The following is a 22825-nucleotide window of genomic DNA, read 5'->3' on the forward strand; positions in this document are numbered from 1 at the left end:
TGGGCAGCAGCTGCTAATGGGGTAGGACACTACCGCCCTTGGGATGAAGAGGAAGGTTAATTGAATCCTAGTGAAGGCCGCTTTGTGTTGCAGAGCAATTGAACAAACCAGGGCAGCCAACTTCCCAGCGTCAGCCTATGCGTTGCGGCAAGTTCAGCTGCAGTGTGACTAAACTGCCTTCAGTAGAAGAAATGAATTTAGCCTCCTAAAGCTAAATTCAGGGAGGCCGAGGTAATTCTGGTGGTAACTTTGACTGACAACTCAGGCCAGTGTTTGTTTTCACTTGTGGAAATGTCGCAGGAGAAGGAGTGTGCATTCTTGGATGGGAGGTTTAGCGCAGATCTTGCTTGCTGGGGCTCCGAATGTACTGTTACAACAGCACGAACTCTTCTCCTGCTTCAGTTACGCATGGACATCCTTATCTGCACAATAACTAGAGCTGCAGGCATGTTGTGAATAAAAGAGGAGAATAAAAAAAGATTATTTTCACAAAGTCATTCACTTTCTTTTGGCATCTGAATCTTCTTTGGCTTCTCAGAAGCTCTGATACTGGTCTGTGAATGCAGACAATATTGAATGTAATGTTATTTTGAAGATGTTTAAGCCTGATTGGTTCTCATTAGCTAAAACAATGATGGTATTTTCAGCTTGCCAGATAAAAGTGTACTTTATGTTTTTAGCTCTTAATTCAGTTGGATATCTTCCAGTAGCAAATGGTTTCAGGTTATTAATTTCTTCATTACAAAAGTGATTGTCTGAAATCTGACTTGACTTTGGAATGATATTGAGATACATCTTTGCTGCATGTTCTCAGACCTCCCACAAGCTGTTTTTTATTTGAGCACTGACAACGTGCACTACACTTTTTGCCCACCCAAGTCATGAAGACTTTTACAACTTGCTTCCTATGGAACAGAGCTCTCCTAGTGGATGAAAAGGAGTCTATTCATTTGTATAGGATAACTCTAGATTTAATTCCGAAGGCCAAGAATATTCCCCTGGCAAATTTTTGTTTACCTTTGTCTAGGGTTGGTTTTGCTTGAATTTTTCTCTCAGGCTGTCTGGACTGACTCTGATTTCTTGATGCACTATTCCCTCTTTGTGCCTCTCCATTGTTTGTGCAGGCTGTTTGAACTTCAGTCACTTTTCAACTCTCTGCTTCTTCACCTTCATGTGCAAATGTGCGTTGGTTGCTCTGCTGCAGAGTAGAAGGTTATCGCTTTCTTCAGGTTATCACTTCAGTAGGGGGTGCCCTACTAAAGATGTTTCCACCTTAACCTAGTCTCTAGTGCTCTAGTGTATATTCTTTTCATATCTTTGTAACTCCATTTCACTTCCCATATTCGCAAAAGTAAAACGGGGGACCGAACAGGTGAGCACTGCATTCTTAAAGCCACGTTGCCGGTTAAATTAGATTGTTGAGGGATCTCCAGTGTTTTGGAAGATACTGGAAGGCAGTCTATGAAACCATTGCAATGTTTCTACCACAAATTTTCCCCTGCCACACACCCTGCACGTGCACCTGCACCTATTTACATCCAGGCTCTAAAGCAAACAAAGAAAGTGGGTTAAATAAAAATAAATAATGAACAGTCCTTATTCGGTCCCATTTTGTGAGTGAGGCCCCTTGTGGCAGTACTGATGAGGTTGGTGGCTGGACTTCTCACCAGAAAAAAACAAAGGCCCTCCAATTAGAAGAGTTTGAAAGCATCGCTTTAAATAACCCTGCCCAAACCACACACCTAGTCACTATGCAGCATTATCACAGGTGAGCCAGATATAGCGAATGCAGTTAGAAGGAAGACCAGAGGGAGGAATATTGCTTAAAGCAACTCACTTTTACTGACAGAGTACTGTAAGGCAAGGAAAAAATGTTCGCCAGATTTTTTAAAAAGAAGATTTGCAGCAAGAATGACTCAGAAAGATCTGCAGTTCAATATATTATTGAACTCTCAAAGATACTATATTTTATAAATCCAGTATTTATCTTTTTGTCATATATACAAAAGCTCAACTTAAACAAGCACAAACAGACCACAAAATAATGGATTTGCACATGAAGTTTTGTTGATGGTTCATAATCGAGTAAACAAGAGAACGCACACGTTCTGTTACTATAGAGTTACAGCTGACTAGATTTAAACTTAAATATACCCCAAAACAGATAAAGAAACCACAAAATACAGATGTGTTCAATATGACTGTTTTTGAAAAAAACCTAAACGATGTTCAACCATACACAGGGAACAAAACATTGATAGATGCCAAGAAAACTGTATTTTATGGCCAAAACTAATTTTGCATTTATGGTGAAGGCATCTGTGATAACAATGCTGTATTCTGACCGCTCTACACTGACATTTTGGCCAGAAAGCATCGCAAAGCACTGGCTTCTGTCTGCTTTTTAAAGGATATATTTTTTAAGTCATGATGTACATTAACTGTGAGCCTCTTACAAGATCTCACATCAGGCCGTGTTAGAGCAACCTATCATTTCCATAGGAAACAATGGTAATAGAAAGGTCCCAGCTACGCTAAAAAACCCAGTTGGGGGCTGAGCAACAAAATCTGCAACCTTAGCTCTTCCATGAGGAATGGCCACGTTTTACCCCACGTTTTTAGACAGCCTTCAATTCTGAAACTAACAAACTCTGCTGCATTTTGTGGCATTTCTTTTCTACCTCCTCCTCTGTATAGCATTGGCCTTTCACTGGAAAAACTTTTACGAAAGGGACAGCTGCTATTTCACCAGTGATAATGTAGCACTATTGGTGCTTCTTAAAATAAAAGAAGGCTAATACGTCAAATACGATGCACCGGGATAAAAGGGACAAAGGTACTTAACCACAGTACAGTGTCATGCCTTAGCTTTGCAGTGCTGTAGCATGAGTAGTAACGTGGGTAGAGTAAAATTCACTTCTACCTATACAGGCAAAACTGAACTGGATTTTAAAAGCCATACAATACTACTCTGTATTTAGAACCCCCAACATGCTAATCTTTATCACACAGACAAGAAGAAAGTTATCTTATGACTATACAAGGAAATGGGACCCAATTAACAGGAGAATAATAACACCATACATATATGTAACCAGTATATTCTGAAAATGAAGCATAAACCATGTTTTTCACATGGAGGTCTTTTGCTGGATGCTTAAATATACAGTGTTCATGTCTTTTTTTTTTCTCCTTTTTCCTGTTTTCTCTATGAAAATCAAGCTCTTTGCATAATTAACCAAAACCCAAAGATATTTACATTTTAAAAGCCAATCCTTCACCTTCTGATTTTAAAATGAGTTATCCTGTATCTTGCATATTTTAAAAAAAGGTCCAGAAAAAGCTTAGATTTGTAATTCAGAATCTGTACTTTGTAAAAATACTTCCCTTGAACATGAAGTCAGTGCTGACCTCTTCAGGTCATTTGTGAATAATAAAAGCTTTCTAAAGAAATGTTACTAAATAAGAACTGAAGGAAAACACAAAAAGAAGAAATACATTACCCCTGTATTGTAAAGTGTTGCCACTTTAAAGTACGGTAAAGGTTGAAGAAAAACACAGAGGTGAGTATATCAAAATACATTGATCATTTTCATTATGTAGCTACAGAACATATGAAAGCTTTCAACGCTCTGTCTGCTAAAGGCAATGTAGTCTCTCTGGCTTTGTTAGTAGTGCTATTATATACAGGTTTCTTAGAGTACAGTTAGTACCTGTAGAGGTGAATTTTAACATACAAGTGTGTGCTATGTTTCACATGGCAGAAGGATAAGCATTTGAAAAAAATTTATGACATTGATTTTAAAGAAATCATACATTACACAGCATCTTCAGTTCTAGACATAGAAAATTAGATTGTACTTGAAGTGGTTGTTGCAGTATGACTTAAATTTTTCTCAGATATCAAGAAGGTCCTCTCCACTCTCATCACTCTCCACCGTTAGTTGTCTTGTCCACCATTTCTTGACTTCTGATCCACAAGAAGCAGCATCAGACATGGGATTCATTTTGCATACAACAGATTTCATAGTTGAACGTCCACCAAAGCGAAGGTTGACTGAAGACACTGAATGGCTTATTGGTTTGGGGGCTACGAAATTAAACAGAAAGTTCTGTATTAGAGTAGATTTACTTCTTGGGCATTTTTGCTTAGAATTCAGGTATACAGAACTAGCTGGACTGGGGCAGCTTTAAACTGATTTAGTATAGAAAGAGTAGAGCTCTGCAATAATGTGGTTTTTTTTCAGCTGTTCAACAGCTCCAGCTGTTCACCCTGCTCCCACTAATCAGCTGTCAGAGCAGTTTAACTGAGCAAGGCCTCGTTTCCTTCTTCTGGGATAGCTGACGCAATAGGTCTCTTCTTACCTGGCTAACTGCAACCTATATGGTTTAGGCAGTACTTACCTGAGCTGACAAAATGGTGAAAATGGCAAGTGGCAGAAAAAGGGAGAGAAAAGTGCATTTAGAAGGGCAGCTATACCGAGCTACCAGCTACAGCCTAGGGGTGGAAGCCAGAACAAGGTGCTAGTATGGCTTTAGGGAAGCACGAAAACACATGATGCTATTCATGATCTTAAATACAAGTCTTTGTTGGATTGGGGACAGAGTACTTTATCATCTGCTAGCTTGTACTGTGCACAGAGGTGACCCTCCATTTCTGAGACTATCCACTGAGGAGCATTCAAGAGTGACAGGACCAAGATCAGTGCTAAGAAAGGAAACCCTGAACTCTTCATTCTTACTTTGAAAACCTATCCAGCTGGCTACAGTAGTCCGATTCCTCCTTACCATGTTCCCTCTTTTACTCTTTCTCTCTGTTCCAACAAAATGTTGATCTTTGCTGCTCAATAACATTTAAGTGGAAAACGTAGATCGAAAGCTCTTCATTAAGCTGTCCTGTTTCTTGAACAAGCAATCTGGTCACAAAACTAGGGTTACCGGTACTCATAGCATGACCATCTCTTCTACTTCCAACTAGATACGATTAAGGTCTGAACAGTGGCAGCGCTCTGACTCAGTACGACTGACTGATGACAGCTGAAAGCAGGTTGATAAGCAAGCATACACCTAACTTGCTGGTCACAAGATGTGGCAGGCGGGAGAGGTCAATATGCACTTTAAGAGAGATTATTTCAGGTGGTGGAGAGTGCTCTTGAGATAAAGACTTAATAAGGCCTCAGACTGTACCTATGCACCTGTCCCACCCTCCTATAAGCACCCTCCTATAAGGCATAGTCTAGCCTTTCTTTTCTAGCAGACTAGTTACTAGAATAACTTAAGGATGTTTCCTGTTGGTGAGAAAATAAATGGGAAACTGGTTGTATACCTGGCCAAGTCCTGACTGAAATGAAGCTATAAAAAAGTTTTTTTTGGTGGAAAATAAATCATACACCTGGTATGCTTAGGCAAGACAAGGCACTCAGAAATTATTACTTTTGTTAGGAAAAAACTTCATTCATTTTCACTGTGCTTTATATGATAAAAGAGAACTCTAAATGCACAAGATGCAATCCAAACATATGGGACAGTACAGCCCCCAGTCCAAAGATCCTGAGTAAATATATGAAAAAGTAAAACCCACCCAACAACCTGCCCATGGTAGTCCTTGAGCCCATCTTCCAAACTTTCAGAACTGGGAGGAAGGGGAGAGGTTGCTGTATTTCAGCATGCATGAGGGCAGAAAAACCCTGACATGAGCGCAAGCAGCAGATGGGAGGTAGAACTCTGAAACACAAAGCCTCTCATGGCCTTGTTATTGTACAGCAGTGATTTGGCATGTGGGGACCATACTGATACACATTTTTAATGTACCTGATGGCAAACGCCATTGACCAAATTTCCGCTGAGGCTTCCCAGCGTCTGCAGAGTCTTGTCGATAACCACCTCTGTCAGAGAGTGTTGGGCTAAGGAGCTGCTGCTGGCTGCTTGTCTGCACAGAAAAAAAAGAATCTCAGTCATAGTTCCCCATCCCCATAATCCTAAGGGTTATCTTTCTATTCTATTCTATTCCCAAGCTTTAGATATGAATACAAACAAAATATATTGCCGTTTCTTAAGGTAGCATGGCTTCTATTGTTTACTGCCCCCAAAAACTACTACTAACAGGAAAAAACCCAGACATTTGGGCTCAATTCCATTATACAGTCCCACTGAAGGGTATAAAATTGTTCTCATCCTTCTACAGTGGAGTCCTTATGTTGTACCTTCTTCATTCCCTACCCTGGAAGAGCCCAGGCAGGACTCCTACTCACAGCTCCCAGCATGCCCAACGTTATCACTCTCAGTGTAAAAACTACTTCAGAACACTTGAACAGGAAAACTTCAAGTCCCTGAGCCTGTACACAGCTCATGCTAGAGCTGAAAGTTGGTGCTGCCAGAGTCACACAGCTGAGTTTGCCCTTTATGGTGCTAGCAAGACAGCTAACGAAGCCTGGGAATTATTGCCTTAGCCCATCTTGCCTTCACACCTGAAGGCAAAGACTGAAGCAAAACAAGATATTGCTTTCAACTCTTCCAGTTAAAATTATGTTTAAAAAAGAACAAATAAGAACCCTGTAAGTTTTCTGGATTTGTTCTGAGTAACTGTTAGTCTTCTGGCTAACATACCTCTGGCTGTGCACTGTTATCCTGATTAATAGCATTCATTTCTTCACTCGGCTGTGTTGTCTCAATGCTGGGAGGATTCAGAAATCGGCTCAACTCCTGCTGTTGACTCTCTCGTAGACTATGGATAATGCTGCATGACTGCTGTTGTTTCTATCAAGGTACAATGTGTGACAACAAAAACGTTCTCAGTGATGTGTCGCAGTGTTTGATTTTTTTTAAAGCTTGTTCTTTTTTAAAGCTTAAGTATTTAACCAAACAGTGAGCATCAGATGTGGATACCAGGTGCACTGATAAAGCTACATTTATCAGATGGTTTCTATTTAAATAAAGTGGCTTCCAGCATATCTCTAACCTTTATGTAGGGGATAGAGGATGAAAATTATATACTATATGAAGTGGAAAGCAAGTTCTCAATTGCTGTTTTAAACCTAGAACGTAAAAACACATAAAGTTCTGAATTTATGACTTAGAAGTTCTTGAAAAGAAAAAGAAACAAGGAAACTGGTAGAGATTCACTAAGAATTACATGAAGGCAATGAAAAACTTCTGATTTATTTCATGGACTTTGGAACAGGCTGTCAATAAGACTGAATAAAACAGTAGTGGAAACCTTGGGACTGAGTATAGATTTACAGTACAAATAGAAAAACAAAACCGCTACCATTCTGATCTTACAATCTAATTTGCTTTTAAATCAAAATAAACAGCTCTTAGGAAGGGTTTCACTTTCCTGGGTATTTTTCACATGCTCCCTCTAGAGAGACGTAGAGACTAACAAGAGAGTATATATTAGAAAATATATATTAAATTCCATAATTACATTCAGTTTATAAAAGGTTCGTATAATGTGAAATGATCTGAACTGTATTATTAGAGTGAAATGAATAGCATATTTACTTTAACATAGTGTAATTCAATATCATAATGAAATGAACAACAGAGTTGAACAAACCCAGATCTGAGAGCTGAGATTAAATTTACTGCCGTTATTATTAGAGGTGAGATCGAAATGAAACTACCTATCTGAATATGCCCTGAACATCAATGTTTCAGCTGGAATGTACATTACATTCAAATTGTCCAGTTATGTTTTTTTATAAATTTACAAACAGAAGAAGCCAGATCCCATGATCACAGATCACTGTGGACAACCTCCACAAGTAAGCTTTTATAAAAATAAAAAGTACATGCACCAAAACCTGAACTCAGCCTTACATTAACTGAAACATCAGTCCTCAAGGCAACCAGGTTGTGACTTTTTATATAAAAGAAGAGTTGTTTTTGGAAGAAAAGAGGAAAGTAACTGCAAAATCTAATTAAAATTTCCTGAAATTTTAAAATAGAAATTTAATCCAAGACAAACTTTGACCAGCATATATTGTAGCTATCCTGAGCAAAGGCAAAAATGTTTCTGACGATCAGAAGCACTGTGTAAACAGAATACAGAAGCACTGGCTAAGTCTATCCTAGTAAATTAAACAGACTGGGATTTCCTGCAGTGCTGAAGCCTAGTGACAGGCCAGGACTTGCAGGATCTGGCTAATCTTCCCACTACCACATCAGACAGCTTCAACCACTGCATACTGGGAGCAGTCTCCACCCTGAATCACGCCTGGGGGGCAGTGATGCTCCTATGGCAGTGGTCTGCGAGACCATATGGTAGTGATCTGGGAGAGTAAAAGTATGCACGGGCCAAAACTGTGCCAAGGAACATGCTAACGAGGATGATGGGTGTCCCCATCCCAGTGCCGAGCCAAAGCCTTGGCCCTGCTTCGTTTCCAGGCATAGACACAGCTACTGTGTGCCACGGTTCATATACCTGATTTGCATGTACACATTGCTAATTTGCAAACACAGTTACTGTAATGGCTTATTCAAATGATGCATCTTGATACGGATTCCTTTTGAAGAATCATCTGCTGGTGACTGATCACGGTATCTTCTCCCAGCAGAGGCAAGGAATTGATACAATTACATTCTGTGAGGAAGGATTAGGCCTATGAAGTTTCATCGAATTACATTGTTTTTTCTTTATTCCTTTGACTTTGGTCTCTGCACAAGCATCTTCCTGCTGTATTGAAAAGACAGATAAATTTTTGGCAGGAAGACAATTTTTGCCTTCAAAAGATGCTTATTTTTGTAGCACTTTCAATTGAGCTGTAACATTCTTTTGCTGAGTTAGCAACTGCTACATACTTCTTCACATAAATTTATTGTGACTCCAGAGTAAATGAAGCATAGTGATGGCAAATTCCAGCATTGTTGAGCAGTACAATTTCTGCAACCATTTAGATCCTGGTTTAGCTTGACTTACTGCTCTGATTCGCTTTAAGCACTTCTTCAGCCACATGCGTATGGTCTGTTTAGCCACCTCCTCTTCTATAGTATATTCTAGTTGTTCCCTAGCAAGCAGCTCTTCCAGTTGAAGACTTTTTCTGATATCAACAGACCTATATGAAAGCATGCTGGAAGAAACACAGATTTTTTTTTTTTTAATGCTGATGACATTACATTTTAATTTAGAAAAATCAAAGCTCACACTTAAAACAGTGCAAAAAATATGTAATCTAGGTGTGCACAATAAATTCACATTTGAAGCTAAAAAATGCTGAGATGAGTCCAGAAGAGACTTGTGGTGCTCAGAACAAATGAAGACCCCATCACCTACATCTAGCTGTCCGATACAGGTAAGTTGCTGAACTATAAGCAACTAGGGCATTTGTGGGTTTTGGATTTTTTTTCCCCCTAAGTGTTTACTCCTGGATAATGTCCCCATCTCAATTTTACTTCTAGTCAAATTCACTTTCATGTTGCTACATATGTGGGCACAACTTTGCATGGCTTGGGATACAAGAACACCACAAGACTGCTGTTTAAGACAAACTCTCTCAAATGAAAACATTACAATTACTTAGAGCTCATTTCTTAGGACCTGTGTTTTCCATCACAAATATTTTTTTTTGCAAGGAAAAGGGACATCTAAATTTTGTATTACATTTAAAATGGCAGTATCTCTCTGTCTAACAATCTTGCCTTTTTCCATGCCTAATGAATACCCTTCAGCCTGGAGAGAAACACAGGCCCTTATACCTGATGTACAAATTTAGAGAAAAATCTCAGCGTACCTGAGCACGTCATGGAAAGTGACATCACCACCATTATGGAGCCGTTCCATTTCGTAGCACATGTGCTTGAACAGCAGCTTGTCCTTGTCGAGATCCACCTCCAGCCTGCCCCGCAGAAGCCTCAGCAGGAATTTCACTCGGAAGGTAGGAATTACTCCCTGGGTAAAATTGCATAATAGCTGGTAAATTATTACTGTGACCTAACAACCAATGCAGACATTCAACTTGATCAGTGAGAGAAACACTGTTTCTCCAAAGACTCCATGTCAAAGCCTGGCCTAGTTAAGCCACTGTGAATACATTATTGAAGAATATACACATGCACATCAGCTGTAGTTCATGGAAGTCTTTGCTGTTACTTAACTGATAGAAAATGGGAATCTGTGCTGTCAATTTTGTCAGAAATGTTCAAAATTGCTTGGGATTTAGTTTCTCCATTTGCATTAATCTGTAATGAGAATTACATGCCCAAATAGCTGCCTTTGAAAAACTGAAATTAAACTACAATTTAAACATTCACAGCCAGGCCTATACCTGGCTGTAAAACCGTCCTCTGTACCTCCTTGGAAAGGAGAATGTTGGGAGTTTACTGGCTTGTAAAAAGTCTCTGCTCTAAGAGTCAACCTAGCACATGATGCACTTTTTGTGACAACAGTTTTGACGTGCTGTAAAAAAATAAGACTGAAAGTATTTCCCTCCAAAACTGTGGTATCCATACTCTTTAAATATTTTGTTCTGCTAAATAAGCCTGACTGGAACTATTATTGCTGTGATGTGTTGTTCCACATCTGAAAGAGATACTGTCAGTCCTGGGCATGATGGATGCAGAACCCTCTGCCTCCATCAGTACAGACTGCAGCTTCCATCTCCAGCACAGCCATGTGCCAGCTACAGGCAACCAACTTCTTTCACCGTAGTCTTGCTCATATTCAAACCTTAGTGATGTCATGAATCATTCAGATGATGATTTAACTTGTGTGGGTATCTGAACAGCTTATTCTTCCCAGATGATCTTATCATTCCAGAATCACAGAATGGTTGAGGTTCTAAGGGACCTCTGGAGGTCACCTTGTCCGACACCCTCTGTTTAAGCAGGGCTTCCTAAAGCCAGTTACCCAGGACTATGTCCAGACATCTTTTGAATATCTTTAATGATGGAGGCTTCACAACCTCCCTGGGCAACCTGTGCCAGTGCTCTGTCACCCTCACTGTGAAAAAGTGTTCCCTGAGGTTCAGAGAGAACCTCCTGTGTTTCAGCTTGTGTCCATTGCCCCTTGTCCTGTCACTGGGCACTGCTGAGAAGACCCTGGCTCCATCCTCTTTGCACCCTCCCTTCAGGTATTTACATACATCTATTAGATCTCCCCTGAGCCTTCTCTCCTCCAGGCTGAACAGCCTTTCCTCATAGGAGGTATGCTTCAGTCCTTTCATCATTTTCGTGTCTGTCCGCTGGACTCTTTCTAGTATGTCTATGTCTCTGTTGTACAAAGGAGCCCAGAACTGGACACAGTGCTCCAGCTGTGGCCTCACCAGTGCTGAGTGGAGCGGAGAGATTCTCTCCCTTGGCCTGCTGGCAACACTTTGCTGTATGCAGCCAGGGAGACCATTAGCCCTCTTTGCTACAAAGGCACGCTGCTGGCTTATGTTCAACTTGGTGTCCACCAGGATCCCCAGGTCCTTTCCTGCCAAGCTGCTTTTCATCTTGTCATCCCCCTGCATGTACTAGTTGCTCCTCTCCAGGTGCAGGACTTTGCACTTTCCCTTGTTGAACGATATGAAGTTCCTGTCATCCCATTTCTCCAGCCTGTTTAGCTCCCTCTGAATGGCAGCACGATCCTCTGCTGTATCAGCCACTCGTCCTGGTTTGGTGTCATCTGCAAACTTGCTGAGGGTGCACTCTGCCCCATCATCCAGATCATTAATGAGAATGTTGAACAGGTTTGGACCCAATATTGATCCCTGGGGTACACTGGTAGTTAGCGGCCTCCAACTAGACTCTGTGCTGCTGGTCATTCCCCTCTGGGCCTGGCCATTCAGCCAGTGTTCAGTCCACATCATTGTCTTCTCATCCAGCCTATACTTCATCAGCTTCTCTATGAGGATCTTATGGGAGACAGTGCTGAAATCTCAGCAAAGCCCTTCTGAAGGTCAGGCATGTAAAAAGATGACAGTGTAGACTTCCAAGGGAACAACTCTCAGGGAGCTGGGAGGAAAAAATGCTGTTGGATTGATCCTATGAATATCTACATTTGTTTTTAAATCTACTATTTTAAGTACTTCACAGTAGCAAAGAATACAGATTAGTATTTGAAGGGCCATGAACAATGTTAGATCATGCTCACTGAACTTTCATGACCTAACAGTAACCACTCTGAGTTTTGTCAGCACACTTTGCTTTCCCTTTATGTTTTTTCAAGGAAAAATGTAAGTTTACTGGATTTCTGTGCACATTATCAAGTTTCTTACCTCTCTTTTGTCATCCACCATGTTCCATATAATTTGAAAATGCCTAAGATCATTATAACTTAAAAGTTGGTCTTCTTCAGTTGAGTAAAACAACGAGAAATTCTCCACAATGATAGCTGAAAACCACAAAACCAAAATACACTATAAAGTCTGTAGTTACATTCTAACTGGTTCATCTCTATAAGCAGCAATGAATTTCAACAGAATATGAATTCTGTTGTGCAAACTTCACACTAATAAATGCCTTTAGCTGTCACGCTACATCAATATTCACTGTGCTCACTTTTTAAAAGCTTTATCTTAAATGCTGGTGAGATGCTTAATCTAACATCTTCTAAAATCAATTAGGAGAATTCCAACGATGTTGGAAAAATGTTAACTGGAGAAAGAAAAAGCTCAGAAAACAATATTCCTTAGGGTAACTACACTCTACAAAAAACTTTCATTCCCAAACTTCCTGAGTTTTCGCGTATACCATGACATCATATGCATGCATATAAGGTCATAGTGAAGGTACAAGTAACCTCATACCTGAATAGCACAACAGACTAAAATCTCACATACTACATGCAGAGATGGATCTTTTTGTTATTAATGTATATTTTCACTTACCAACAAGCAAATTTAGCATGATGTATGCAATGATGACATAAAATGAACAGAAATACATAAGAGCACCAGCATAATTTCCACAGTCTGTTTTCCAGTAGGTGCTGTTATCTGGTGTACAAAATGGAGGCTGAACCTTCAAAACAAAAGAAAACAAAGTCAATCAATCATAAGAAGAGATTCTTAATTTCTCTGCAATCAACACAATACTTATACCTATAATTTTTTTAAAGCTTCACAAATGTGTAATAATGCTGTGGGCATTACTGTGGGCAGTTTGTTGTTCCTTTAGCAATCAGAAATTAGAAAACTGAGAGAGGAATGACAAAAAAGACCTAGGCATGGATCTCCCTACCACACAAAAAGCACATTGTGAATTATGCCACTGCAAAAGAGCAACTTGGTGCTCTGAAACATGGTGGTTTACAGAAACCTTCCCTGCACATTGATTTTCAAAAGGAAAGGAATGTGATTTTCATCGCAATGGAAATCACAGTCAGAAATTTACTTGGGCAAAATAAAATTATTCCAGGACAAATTTTGAGGCCACTAAGTCTACCATTCACACAGAATAAGCCAAAGTGAAGGCATTAAAGACAAAGTTAATCTGAAAAGTCACCTTGCCACAGTGAAGGCAGAGATAACAGTGGAAAGTGAGTTACTGCACTTCTGATTTTGAAAGCATCTTTTTATTTTTGTTTTTAAATCATGTAACAGCCTAGTCCCATGAAATGTTACATTGTGAGTGTGTGATTGGAACTGCAATTTATGTGTCATGTTCTGAGGTTTGGCAAACATTATATCTCTTGAACAGATAAAGGCAATCACAACGTTCCTTGTACAAAGCTAAGATACCGGAAACACTTTGAGATGCAAAGGTGTCTCCTGTTTCTTGCCTACTTTATCACTGGCAGTATTGTATTTACCATGCAGTCATGCATAATTTTGTTCCAGTCTTCTCCCGTAACTATTCTGAAGAGTACAGTAATAGCCTTGCCAGCTGACGAAAAATTTGCATGTCTGTCTCAAAGAATAAGAGAGAGAGAGATATCATTTCACATCCCAGAACTAAAACGTTGGCAAGAAAAAATGCAAATCATTTCCACTTTCTACTGTTCTACTATTTTAAACTGAAAATAGTTACAGTATTATTTGAATGAGCTCAGTGAATTATTTATTCCGTGACTTAAGACAGAATAACTGAATCTTAGTTCAGACACAGGTCTGAGTATTTTGGCTCATTTTGTCACAGAGCAAAACCAGATGCAGGGCCAGACCCTATCTCCCGTCTCCATTCTCTTCCTAAAGTCTGATGATGCTATTGACTGGGAAATCTCCACTTAACAGCCAGTTCACAGAACTGCCCCCTCTCTGTATCAGCCTGGTATATGGATCCTGTTCCTGGGAGATGCTGATAAGCTGCAGTAGGTACACAGTGTTCCAGCAGCTTGAGGCTAGTGCAGTGCTGCTTTGAAGCATTTCCTAGCTGGCAGAATGAAGAACAGCTCTCAGTCTGCTCTGGGCTGGATCGGGTGTCATTTGGTCCAATGCACAAAGACTGGGAAGATGGCTCGGTGCCTTCTATCAGAAATTCTATTTAGAGCTCTTCAGCTAGACCTGGGGACTTGCCTGGTTTTCACCACGGAAAAATTTCTCTCTAGCAGAATGGGATTTTTTTCAGGCTGTTTAAAGAACATCCAAATGAGGTAGTACATACTGTACCTGTTAATGTTCTCTCCATATTTCACTGTACCAAATAAAACCACTCCAGCAAAAGCGTAACAAAGAAGCAGTAAGAACATTCCTACTATGATGAAGAAACTCTTGTACATGCTGACAACCACAGTCAGGAGTAGCATTTTTAGTGTCACCTGGAAGGACAGAGAAAAAGCAAACCACGATGGCATTCAGGAAAGCAGAGAGAAAAGGGAAACGAGACTTATTGCACTTGCCATTTTGACAATGAATTTTTTGCATATATACATTAGTAGATGAGCTAAGTGAAATGGTACATTATGAATCTGATTGGAACTGAACATTTTGGTCTTCCTCTGAAATTCAGTGTGCTTTTTACTTGTTAAAGAGATCAGCGTATCTGCCTCATTAACATGGTCAAAACGTTGCTCCTCGAAGAGGATGTATAGGATAATACAGGGTAGGATAACACAGCAATAATACAGCATAAGCTTAACTATGATGTTCTGGATTAGTATACTCCAGAAGTATCAAAATTAGCATTGCATGAACAGTGGTACTGCTTTGGGCTTATCTGAAAGTGATGCTAACTGTTAGATGGAAATCACAGATAACTGCAGCCTACCTAAAGAAATGGGTTGATGTACTGAGAAGGGAATTTCCTTAAGATCAGTGCAGCTTGATTAAACTAGTTAATTTCTCACGCAAGCTGGCAAAAGAGCTTAAGAAGAGAGCATAATTTTTAAATGACATAGGCAGTAGGCCTAGATAATAGATATTACTTTACCATGCATGCATACTGTACATTTTACTCTTTATAAAAAGTTATTGCCCTAGATTGTCCTAACACCCTTAACCACTCTGGATGCTATGAAAAACTCCCTTTAATGGGACTGAGGGTAGTAGTTTTCTTTAGAATCATGCCAAGCTGATAATTCATGCTGACTTTTAGCCATCACATTGCATAGCAACAGATAAATTAGTGAAACTGACGCAGCTCCTAACATGAAAGCACAAATGAGTCCATTAAAACCTTGACAAAACTTCAGAATCAATCAGAAGGCTTTGAAGGCAACCACTTGGCCTGGCTGCATAGGAGAAACAAGGATTTTTCATGTGACTTCCAAGGGTCTATAGGCTCTGTGTAGTTTGATTGAACGAAAACTTTTTATCTTTACTTAACAAACCCTCTGACTTACTGTTCTTAACCCCAGCAACCCAGTATAGCAGTCTTTTTATCACATTTACTTTAATATGTCAGACTTCACAGAGAATGTTTGGGTAGTCTAAAAAGTTCTACAGCAAGGGAATGCAGAGTGTCACCACTTGTTGAACAAATGTGTTTGTTCTCTGCCTATGCTTACTCTGCCGGCCTACGCTCAAATTACACCAGAACAAATCCAAACACAAAAGAAATGTAAACTTTAGAAGTGACTTTGCTTTGTCACCGTCTCAGTGTTTCCAGAAGAATATCTTGGCCCAATACCTTTTAAAATTGAACATAAATCCTTTACTCTGATAAGACATACATTGTACAGGTACAAGACACAGACCTGCGATCTGGAAGAAACTTTTGTAAGAGAGCACTGTCATGACAAGATGAGTGCATCAACCACCACCCCACTAGGCTCACAGAGAAAATAACAAAATAGCATGCACATCACACCACACTGAAATGGCAAGGACTGAAAGCAGCACAATGTATGTTCAGAGTTTTAGAGAGCGTTTTTTAAAACCTCTGTGGCATTGCAGTTGCACTTTTTTTTTTAAAAAAAAAATGCAGCTTTTCCAGTCACCATAATATAGTGCTATTATACAATATACCTAAAATTCTGACATTTTAAAGACAGTGTGTAAAATTGAAGACTGCTGCTTGAAGTCTCCTTTTTTTTAGGCATATAAAATGGAGCCTAACAGAATGTGCAGTAGAGGTTCGTAGCAACTAGTCCTTTCATCTACGCATGAGTGCTGCAATGGTTGCAGTTCCTAATTTATACTTACGTGCTTCCCACAAATTGAGAAAAATCTGAAGACAATTACGCATGCCCCCATCATGTATGTGTACGCATTCTGGAACAGAAACACAGAAGGCTTAATACATTGGCCCCCAGGGATCTCACGGAAATATCAGGATAATTGGTCCTTTAATAACATAGGGCAGTTGCCATATGAAATAAGAGAAATCATAAACTACTAGCACCAATATTTCAATAACAGTGGAGCAGTAAGAAACTAACAGAAGATGCTCTACCACTTTGAAAACATTAACCCAACCTCCGCACACATCAAACCAAAAAACCCCCTTCAATCCTCTATTAGCTGGACTGTAATTATTCCCAGAAGCCCCAGTCTACTTGTCTAGGCAGCTGCTGGCTTACAGAAACTCCTCTGGCTTTCCAGGCTACTGAGCAGCAGGGAGCAAACTGTGGATGTCAGGGCAAAAATGACTAGCCACACAAGACAGGTTTTCCTCCTGAGTCTGGGGCAGACAAGAGAGAAGCCCCTGCCATTTTAGGGTGGTGACTTCCACAGCTTGTGATTGGTGACAAGCATCAACTATCCTTTCTCCTTCCCTCATAAGTAAGGGAACCAGGGGTTTAGCCAACCTCAAAAAAAAAGGGACGAGGTGGAGGAAGAGCTGATTTCCTCCCCTTTCCTCCATGTCTTCTTGGATTAAACATAGTCCCTTAATAAAAACCAGTGGTCCAGAATCACTGCTGGGTTTGGGACAGATTGTACTGTTCAGCAGTTCTAAACCTATGCCTTCCTCCACTCCTCTGTTCCTGTCTGGACTTTCCGCATTGCATCTTTCTTCCTTGCTGCTCATGAGACAGCTGTTGGCGAGAGCTCTCAGTCTTTTCAGGTTCCTTCCTTTCCTCACTCACATCCCTTCTAAAGACTTCAGTTTCATACCACATTTACAGGACTCTCATATCAGACAACTTTTGTACTTCATCTTTGCCTGAGACAAGGATTCCTTCTTCTTAGCATCAAGCTTAATTTGTTTCAGCCATATTTCAGCCTTACTGAACCCCCAAGGGTTTATCTGGATGTATAGCAGTGATCCTACTGCTGGTGCTTAGCAGATAAAAACCAGATTAATTGCAATCACTGAAAGTGTGTTTTGTAAATCTTACCAGTAAGGCAAAATGAAGTATCACCCATATAACTCCAAGAGATGTCACCAAGAGATCGTACCGATTTCTTCTGCTTTGCCAGAAGCCAGAAGGTGACATGGCAATAATCTTCATTGTGACCTATGGATAAAAACAATTTCTCAGTTATACTGAAGAATAATGTTTTCTCATGCCTTACCACAAAATGAAGAATACCATCTCTGAGTCTTTAATTATCATTTGAGGTACCTGAAGGTATCTTGCCTCACCTCTGTCCAGTCAGCTGAGATGCCCTAGAATACTGGAGGTAGATGCAGGGGGCTGGCAGGGATGACACAAGACCTGCAAACAGCCCTGCCCTTCTGCAGCAGCTAGTGGAGTATCCAAAAATGCTTTTGATACCTTCAGTTATTTAGGCAACTGAATCTCACCCTATGTCTCCCTTGATCACAGTGACAGCTTAAACACCTACCTCCCATGTAGAATTTAAACACCTTTGTTCAGGTGTCTATAATCTTGAACTGAATACCACACCATGCAAACTAAAAAAATCACATCTCACTCTATTTTGTGATCATCAGTGTGGTAACAAAAGTGAGATCTCTGAATTCTTCCTGTTCTTCTATACCATATATACTGATATAAGCAGTAGAGCTTTAAGACTAAATCATGAGTCCTTAGACTGGACACAGGGCCGTTAGCTATGCAGAAAGCTTTGGCCTTCCTCATGGACCACCACTGCTAGTGGTAGCAGACCAGGTACATAGCAGACTCGGTAACCAGACCATTCTGCATTAGTGAAGATCCTGGGCAGGAAGCTGCTTCCTCTGTCCATAAATCATGTGCACGCACAGTGTGATAGCTTGTCTGTTGAGACAGTCAACAAATATTGCTTGGCTCTGACAGGGTTCCTTTGAAATTCTAGAAGTGTATTTGTTTCCCCTGGCAGTATAAGAGAAAAAAGCATTTCTAAAGACATAGTTACTAGGTAAATTAAAACCTGTCTGAGTATGATACAAATAAAACTTTTCTGTGTTTGCTCAGTCTCTCAAGAGATATTAATTTCTCCTGGGTAGGGAAAAAAGAAAAGAAGCAACAATACGGACATACTCTAGCTACAGCTGCTAGGAGGTAGTCACTTCACTGTTTATTCATCACCGCTAGCAAAACCTGTCACTGGAACATAGGAACTGTCATATTGGACTAGAGCAGTGGGAAACGTAGTCTACTATCTTGTTTCTGATAGTGGTCAGTATCAGCTATTCAGAGGGGACTGAAAAGAAAAATACTCTACCACAAACTTATAAAAGCACTATGTACTAACCTAACCACAGAGGAAGCATCTTCTTTAACCTCATACATGTGTGTTTTGTTACACTACAGATATCCTTATACATAAAAAAATAAACATGCTTTTAAAAATGTGTTTAAGTCCTTAGATTCCAGTCTTATAAAAACAGGCTAATTACAGCTTGCACAGTTGTTTGTGGTGACTATTTTCTCATAGATAGAGAACCGTTACCACACAGGATCCAGAGCCGCATGACAAGAGACAGACAATACTGGAATTTGACACAGTTTATTAAAAGGTATTAAAATGAAATATGGTACTTAACAAAACTAAAACAAAACTGAGAGATGTTTGATGATGTCACAGCTACAGATTAACACACCCTGGTCCAAAGGACCAGGCAAAATATAAATGGACTAGCAGAACTTCCATGATAAAACACAGACCTTGTGTTGTATGGAGTGAATTTAATCTGAGATTTCTGCAAGAGAAGAGTTCGCTGGGTTCACCAAAACACAAGCTGAAATGCTCAGGGCACAAAGCTCAAGGTGGTGGTGAAGTGTGACTATAACAAATTAAAAGTTTATTCCTACAATACATGTTTAAAGACAAGTGACATGGAGAACCCCAAATGTACATGTTCAGAATTAAAAACCATAGTGAAGAATGAGTCAACATCCCTAAAGCCAAAATCAAATATATACATACCAGTCTTAATATCAAGAAGTCGTAAAATATATTACTTTACCTCAAGGACAAAAATGAAGGTGAAAACAACAGACATTGTTGCTAAAGGTACAGTCACCGGATCTGCAGCATCCCACTGAAATGCAAACAAAATATGCTCATAGAAGAGTAGCTGTTAAAGAGAACTAAACAAATGCCTCTACATTCACTGCCTTAACTTTTCTTGCAGGTTTTGTTAATGAATAGATTTGACTTTAAAATATACTCAGACAGGAATGGCATCTTGGTGTATTCTTTCATAGATTTACAGCTCAACTGGAAATTAAAAATAGTGGACCAGACTACAAAAAGGCAGAAATTGACTCAGCTCCACAAGTTACAATTAATCTACAGTGATCAGTGCCAACTGAGATTGCTGTATCTAGAAATCATGTTTCCCTACATTCATCACAGTAATAGCTCAACTGATCGTTAATTGGTGTTAGGAAATGTGCAACACATGTTGTACTACTACAGTCAAACACTTAAAAAAGAAACACAATTACCTTAACTGATAACAACACAGACTGGGCCAGAACAAGTACAGCAATAGTTCTCTTAAAAAACGGATGCTGAGTTATATCATACATCTTAGCTCTAAAGCCATCATTATCTGGAAAAGAAAGAATTTGAGGAGGAGAGTTAAAATACACAGTGTTATTTTCCCCCTATTTCTTGACGTCTTCTCCATGTTCATTAGTGGCAAAATAATCCTTTACCAGTTTCAAAATACATTTCTAATTTTCTGCTACAATTTTCCATATTAAATAGGGCTTCTGAACATATAATTTCAAATACTGAACACTAGTGTTGCATGAAGGCTTTGGTACTTGTAGGGCAAGTGCATCATTCAACTGCTGTCAGGTTAATACATTCCATTCATATCATTAACGGCCAACTGCAAACATATTTCATTTAGAAATTCATTTTTTCATTAAGGCTTATCCTAAAACCATCAAAGCACAACCTTTTTGGGGTTGATTTTAATAGCCTTATGCAGAGATCTGTAGTTGGAGCCTGTTTCCACATTAACTTATGCACAACCTCCTAGTGGCCTCACGATTACAATTTTAATTTGAATTGCAGACTCCTGGCGAATTACGAACACTAGGGCTCAACATGAATAAAATCAAAATATCTTTGATACCAGGACGAGGTGGGAGATGAAGAGGTTGTGCTATCTTCAGTCTGCTTTTCAGATCTTCCCAGCGTCTCTGATCTACAGTCAGTAAAGCTGTCCCCTTAATAAACAAAGAAAAGCGCATCAAGCTTTTGTCATATAAAAGCTCATTTAGTGCTGTAAACATGAAAACAACATTCTCTTGGGTTACATACGCAACGCTCCTTAAATAACACAGTTTGGTTAAAGGAGTCAAAGTATCAGCTGGTAGGTACTCAAGAGGATTTCTGGATGCATTAGCTGTGAGTTGCTGGGACTCAACTCAGTAGGCACAGTTGTTGCTCTTTGTAGCAGCAGTGGTGGGCAGTGAAACACTGCAGGAGGTCTTCCATTTGACTGAACATCATTTGCCAGGAAGCACTGTTTTAAAGAGTGGTCGATTTTGTCCGGACTTTGCTGCAGGAAATCCTGTGGCTCGTCAGTGCCGCTACAGTTTCTCGGGGAATGAGCCCTGTAGGAGACCGCTGCCTCTCTCCACAGGTCTTCTGCTTGGGGTGTAATTGAAATAAAATAATAGTATGCTATGAATCTACAAGAGCTCTCCACAAAGGAAGCACAAGGAAAGGTGGAGATTCACCTTTAGAGTGGGTGGTGGTAGATGGTAATGTATGTAAGTGTTTTCATAACATAGGAAGAAACAAAAGCCTCTAACAGAATTCAGCGTTATTTAAAATGACCTTCAAAACAAAATGAGGCCCTTATCACTTCAGAGAACTGTAAAATCTAATGGAAAGAGTCTGGAGTCACAAAAACAAGTGAGACCTTTTCAAGGTAAATGTCACAAGCCTGTCTCCCAGACACTCAGCTGCTCCCCAAGTCAGCACAGAGCCGCACAGAGCTGGGCGAGGGCTGGTGTGAACTTTGGGGCTCGCCTTGGCATTGGTTTGTGTAGGCGCTGGAACTGCGGCTGGCTGTGCGACTGATAAGGTCAGGAGAGCTCCCTCTCGGTGGACATAATCTCTTGATGGAACTGTGTTCCCAAATGGCACCCTGGGAGGAGGTCCCTTCCAACACGATGCAGACAAAGTGACAGATATAAGGATGCCTATTGTGTCAGGCTCAGACCGTACTGTTTAGAAAAGCTTAAATAAAAAAGCAACTCGTTCACCCAAATGAGCGTGTGTAGTTTATATTCTGGTAGAGCTTTCACCATAAAGACAAGAAAAGGTGGCAAAAAAAGTGGAACTTTGTAAAATTTAGAAATAGTAATGCCAGGTCACCCTGTTTCTCAGAAACTACCACTTCCACCAGCAGGATCATTATCAGGGGACCACAGAGCAGAGCCCCACGAGCAGGACTACTGCTGGAGGAGCTGTGTCTGCAATCAGACTTAAGCTCAAAACTTCCAGATAATATTGGAGTCAATCACATCTTCACTGCCAGTTGAACATGTGGCACTTGGGACCTGCGACAAGTGATGTGCAGGGGGTGTGAAATGGGTGGTGGTGGAATGCTTTGGGCTACTGCTCTGTCACTGGGCCAGCTGAGGACCCTGCCCAGAGCCCCCGAGGTACTTCCCAGACCAACGCCTCCAGGCCTGCAGCTCCGACAGCTCACATGAAACTACAGCATATCTAAAAATAATTTTTTTTTTGTTTTAGAAAATTGTTCATTCTCATGCAAAGTATTTCATTCAGTAATTGTCCAACTCTGACCCTCCTTACCAACTCCTGGCACTACTCTAACAATGTATCAGCCATGAACTTTCTAAAGTCAACATGTACTTAAAGCACATACAGCTTGGCCAGTTTTAAGAAGATGCAACTTAACCTCACACAGTGGACTGTTTTGCTCTCTTCTTTCTGGACTAATTGCTGTCTTTCCGTCTCTTACTTCACTTTTTTTTTTCAGTTCCTGGACATTTCTTCACTCTACTTGAATACTGACTGGGCTGAGATTTTTCCCCCCCACTGCATAATTAACTAATTTATCTTTTCAACTCAAATATGAAAACATTTTCTTTTCTCTACAGTAAATACATTAAAAGTAACAGGTATTCAAGAGAGAGAAA

At 40.1% G+C, this 22825-nt stretch overlaps 1 protein-coding gene across 1 annotated transcript in view; it reads right to left on the reverse strand.

Annotated features, from left to right (window-relative positions):
- Positions 1–1825: 1825 nt before the first annotated feature.
- Positions 1826–22825, reverse strand: part of NALCN (sodium leak channel, non-selective) — a 246892-nt gene continuing 225892 nt past the window's right edge. The window contains exons 31-44 of the mRNA XM_075090175.1: positions 20782–20875; positions 20141–20247; positions 19657–19731; positions 17639–17758; positions 16503–16571; positions 14529–14677; positions 13733–13826; positions 12810–12942; positions 12198–12313; positions 9732–9889; positions 8921–9071; positions 6607–6756; positions 5812–5929; positions 1826–4090 (exon numbers count right to left, since the gene is read on the reverse strand). Coding sequence (XP_074946276.1) covers positions 3897–4090; positions 5812–5929; positions 6607–6756; positions 8921–9071; positions 9732–9889; positions 12198–12313; positions 12810–12942; positions 13733–13826; positions 14529–14677; positions 16503–16571; positions 17639–17758; positions 19657–19731; positions 20141–20247; positions 20782–20875 — 1728 coding nt within the window. The 3' untranslated portion in view covers positions 1826–3896. The remainder of the gene's footprint in view (positions 4091–5811; positions 5930–6606; positions 6757–8920; positions 9072–9731; positions 9890–12197; positions 12314–12809; positions 12943–13732; positions 13827–14528; positions 14678–16502; positions 16572–17638; positions 17759–19656; positions 19732–20140; positions 20248–20781; positions 20876–22825) is intronic.

This window comes from Phalacrocorax aristotelis, chromosome 1 (assembly GCF_949628215.1).
Source record: "Phalacrocorax aristotelis chromosome 1, bGulAri2.1, whole genome shotgun sequence".
Taxonomy (NCBI): Eukaryota; Metazoa; Chordata; class Aves; order Suliformes; family Phalacrocoracidae; genus Phalacrocorax; species Phalacrocorax aristotelis.